Raw genomic sequence first — 4,763 nt, forward strand, 5'->3', positions numbered from 1 at the left:
CCGGCCGCTCCTCGGGCTCGGGGCCGTCCGGCGGGGCTGACCTGCGCCGCGGCACCGCGGCCCCGCACGCACCGGGGAGACAAGAGAGACACGGAGATGAGCGGGAGAAGGAGGGAGGCGGCCTCGGCAATTTGCGTCAGCGGGAAATGGCATCGTGGAAAAATGTCATGTAAATGGGGGAATTGTTCTAGCCCAGTACTTTGATCCCCCTTTAGAGTGTTGCCTTCAATTTATTTCATTGTCGGCTACCTGGAGCCGCTGCGTTTGATTCCCGACTTCAGAAAAGGTGGAATTATCTCCAATAACAAAATGTTTTACATCTGCACCGCTGAATAAATTAAACCAATTAACAGAAACCAGCTCAGATCTTTCCCCCCTGCTCGGCAGAGGGAGGGAGTCCCCTGGGACTCCTGGAGCCCTGCTAGGAAATTGGGTTTGGATAAAAGCAATCTGCGCTCAGCAGGCAAGCGTTTTACAGGGGAAGGGGAGTGGGGCTGTGTGCCTCAGCCCCCTGCCCTGGGTGCACCTGGGCACGTTCCTCACCTCTGCCAACATTTTCTGAGAGGTGTGGGGTGAGATGGGGTGGGGCTGCAGAGGAGGGCAGGATGGACCAGGGAATCAATCCTGGAGAGATGGAATGCTGCACAGAGCTAAAGCCCAGCACCACAAGCCCTGGGGAGGCAGATGGGGTGGGGGCTGTGGATGCCCCATATGCCTCCATGGTGGGATGAGGGAAAGGGGACCAGGGAGCTCCCCCTGAGTGGGGGGACGTGTGTCCCCAATGAAGACTGAGCCACTCACCAGCATTAATCCTTCCCTGGCCATCCACACAAGCACCAGGTGGGAACACAGCACCAAATGCCACATCCCACGGGCACCCACCCAGCCCCATCCAGGTCCCAGCACAGCTCAGCCTGTCCTCTGCCCCCCAGCCCCATGCCCAGCCCTGCACCCACCTGCTGCCCTTCAGGCTGCCATCATCAGAGAGCGCTTTGGAGGAGCCTTTGTTCTTGGAGAGCCAAGACTTCACCCCATCCACGCGCTCCTCCAGCTCTGAGTCCACATCTGAGTCACCATCGCTGCCAGAGGAGCGGGTCAGGGTGGAAGAAAGCAAGAGGTCAGCAAAGGGCTGTGAGCTTTTGGGTGCTGGAGAGATGGAAGTGCACTGGAAGGCACTGAACCCCTCTAGCACCCACTGCCTGCGTACCCGGGCATGGGTGAAACCCCATCCTATGGTTCTGCTCCATCTCTGGGACATAATCTGCACACACATAGTTCAACCTGCAAGCCAGGGGCTTCCTGAAGCACCCCCAAACCCCTGAGGCTGCCCAAGGGGCTTCTGCACCCTCTGCCCAACATCTCCCTGTCACTGCCTGGCTCCAGAGCTGGAGACAGCAAGGCCTGGCTTTGGGGCAGCAGGCAGGGCACAGCTCCAGAAACAGAGGAGATTTCCAGCTCCAGGATTGGGAAGGGAATAAGTGGGTTCATTTTATAGGCTGCCGTGGAGCGCAGAATTACAGCGAGGAAGAGCAATGCTGATGGCCCCGGGTAAACAGGAGTTTAGCAGGCGGAACAGAAACGGCTCTGGCACGGCGGGCGCGGGAGCACAGCGGGCAGATTTACAGCCCTGCCGTGCCCCAGAGCCCCTGATTTACGTCCCGGTGTAAAAAAAGTCCTATCTGGCTTAAACCATCTAATTTATAACGGCCGTTGGTAACCATATTGATTGCCTTTAGAAAGAAGGTGCTGTCTGCATTGCAAAATCCATTCCTCCACGTTAAAAGCATCCCTGAATAAATCTCTCTTAATACCTCACTGCTTACTGCTTTCATTAGGGCTACGGCAGCAGCGTCGGGATCCATACGGAAATTGAAGCGGTGTGGTCCCCTCTCGCCACCCCGCTCCCACCAGGCCACTCCAAGGAAGGGATGGGATGTATCACAGGATCTTAAATGGCCTTTTCTCCACCTGGTTTTGGGCTTATTCCCTGCCTGGGAATGAACGCAAACAGCACAAGGGGCAGGCCTGGATAGAGCCTGTATATGAATCCTTCTCTTTTTAAATTCAGAGCAACGAGCCGCTCTCCATCCTGCGCATCTCCCTCCCCTGCAATACATCCAGGCAACGCTGGGCTTGGGGAAAAAAAAAACCCCACCAACAAAAAAACACAGAATGACACCAAAAAAAACCCCAGCAAGCCCCAAAAATACTTTCTGGGGGCAGCTAAGGTTTTCTGACCAATGGAATTAAACTCCACATCAAACACAGTTCATGTCCAGGCAAACGTGCCGTTAGTTAAGCAGGACCTGGGTCGTGGGAGCGACCACGGATGGGGTATTAATTAGTGTCAGAAGGGCTCCATTGCTGCCCTGTGCTGGCACCTTTGTCATCAGCCATGGCAGAGCATCACCCCCCAGCCCATCCCAGGGGCTCATCCCGTCCCCATGCACGGGATGTGGTTATGTGCCCTGCTGTGCTGGGCCATGCCGTGGGTGCTGTTAGGGCATGCAGAGTTGGGCCAGTGGCATGCAGGACCCCGGCCCCTGGGGGGTGAGGTGAGGGTTAGGGGAGGGGAGGAAGGAAAGAGATGCTCCTCACATTTTACTCTTTCTTTTCTGATACTTTGCCACCATGTCCTGCAAACTGGGAGGGGTAGGAGGGGGCAGGGTCGGAGGGGGGAGAAACACAACAGAAAAGAAATTAAATGAAAGAAAAAAAAAAAAGACCAAGTAGGTGGGCAAATTAAATTATGGGGAAGGGTCAGGGGAGGGAGGTGAGGCTGCCCCATGCCCCTGGAGTGGGGCTGCACCCAGCTGGATCCCAGCATCCCAGGCTGGGTGCTGGAGTGTATCCAAAGAAAGGCAACAGAGGTGAGGAAGGGTCTGGAGCACAAATCTGATGAGAAGCAACTGAGGGAGCTGGAGGGGCTCAGCCTGGAGGAAAGGAGGAGATCAGGGGGGACTTTTTCACTCTCTACAACTTCCTGAAAGGAGGTTGTAGCCAGGGGGGTCAGGCACTGCTCCCAAGGAAAAAGCAGTAAGACAAGAGGACATGGCCTAAAGTTGTGCCATGGGAGGTTTAGATTGGATATTATGGAAAATTTCTTCACCAAAAGGGTGGTCAGGCATTTTAACAGGTTGCCCAGGAAAGTGGTGGAGTCATTGCCTGGAAACATTAAAAAAATGTGTGGATGTGGCACTTGGGGACATGATTTAGTGCTAACATGGCAGTGCTGAGTTAATGGCTGGAGTCGGTTCTCTCAGAGGTCTTTCCCAACCTAAACAATTGTGTGATTCTATAATTCTATCCTGGGCTGGGCTGGATCCCAGCATCCCAAACCTCCTGCCAGCTTGTGCTGCCCTGGCTCCTGGGGCTCCCTGGGCTGTTTCCAGCCAGCTGGCAGGATCCTGGATGCATTTCAGGCACCTCCACAAGTGGTTGAAGCTCAGGGGGGCTGTGGGTGGACGGAGGGGTGGATGCACAGATGCATGGACTGATGCCTGTGTGCACAAGTGCCCGATGCACGGACGGACAGACACGGGTGCACGGACAGATGCACTTGTGCACAATGCACGGATGGATGCACAGACAGCATCCTGCCAGGGCCAGGCAGAGCCAAGGGGTCCCTGTGGCATTTCTGAAGTGGCAAGGGGAAGCGGTGACCCCAGGGATGCAGGGGAGCCGTGGCCAGGTGCTCTCACCTGTTGATGAGGTCCTCATTGCTGTCACTCTCCATCTCATCCTCGATGGCCGCCTGCAGGTCCCCGATGCGCTTGAAGGCCAGCTTCAGGTCTGACTGCAGGCTCTGGTTGGCAGCTTCCAGGCTCTCCAGGTCCATCTCCTGCAGGGAGGGAGCGGGATGAGCCGCATTTCTCAGGGAACATCCCCTTGTGCCCTGCCTGGCCCTACCCCGGGTTCCTCACCAGCTCGTGCTTCTTGCGGCTGGCTTCTGCCTCCTTCTTGGCCAGCTCGCCCATCTCCTCCTTGACATCGCGGAGCTGCCGCTGCAGCCGCTTGTTCTGCTCCTTCTCCCGGTTCTCGGCGGCCGCGCGCTGATCCCGCTCCTCCGTCAGCTTCTCCATGTTCTCCTTCAGCTGCGTGGCCAGGCTCTGCCGAGCACCAGGGTCACCCCAAATCCCCCCATGGACCTCTCACCCCACACTCGCACCCCAACACCCACCAGCAGATGATGCAAGGATGGATCCCACTCCTATCAATTTACACAAGGAGATGGAGGAGAAACCACCCCCTCCCACGGCCAGGGAAGGGGCAGAACAACAGCAAGGGCTGCTCCTCCGTCAGCTTCTCCATGTTCTCCTTCAGCTGCGTGGCCAGGCTCTGCCGAGCACCAGGGTCACCCCAAATCCCCCCATGGACCTCTCACCCCACACTCGCACCCCAACACCCACCAGCAGATGATGCAAGGATGGATCCCACTCCTATCAATTTACACAAGGAGATGGAGGAGAAACCACCCCCTCCCAGGGCCAGGGAAGGGGCAGAACAACAGCAAGGGCTTTGTTGAATCGGAAAAATAGATTTAACTGTGTGTGAAGTAATTAAAACATGTAACGTAGGGAAAAAATAGCTCCAGTTCTCCCCCAGCCACTGAGCCAGCCGCTGCATGCAGGTCCACCCTCACCCCGACACCCACCAGCAGGTACTGCAGGGATGGATCCTACTCTTATCAATTTACACAAGGAGATGGAGGAGAAACCACCCCCTCCCAGGGCCAGGGAAGGGGCAGAACAACAGCAAGGGCT

General features: G+C 56.5%; 1 protein-coding gene across 1 annotated transcript in view; it reads right to left on the reverse strand.

Moving 5' to 3' along the window:
* MYO18A (myosin XVIIIA) overlaps positions 1 to 4,763 on the reverse strand; it is a 32,237-nt gene that overhangs the window by 1,429 nt on the left and 26,045 nt on the right. The window contains 5 exon segments of the mRNA XM_031060629.1: positions 6 to 41; positions 957 to 1,079; positions 2,599 to 2,643; positions 3,702 to 3,841; positions 3,924 to 4,109. Coding sequence (XP_030916489.1) covers positions 6 to 41; positions 957 to 1,079; positions 2,599 to 2,643; positions 3,702 to 3,841; positions 3,924 to 4,109 — 530 coding nt within the window.

This window comes from Geospiza fortis, unplaced genomic scaffold, assembly GCF_000277835.1.
Source record: "Geospiza fortis unplaced genomic scaffold, GeoFor_1.0 scaffold425, whole genome shotgun sequence".
In the NCBI taxonomy this organism is placed as follows: Eukaryota; Metazoa; Chordata; class Aves; order Passeriformes; family Thraupidae; genus Geospiza; species Geospiza fortis.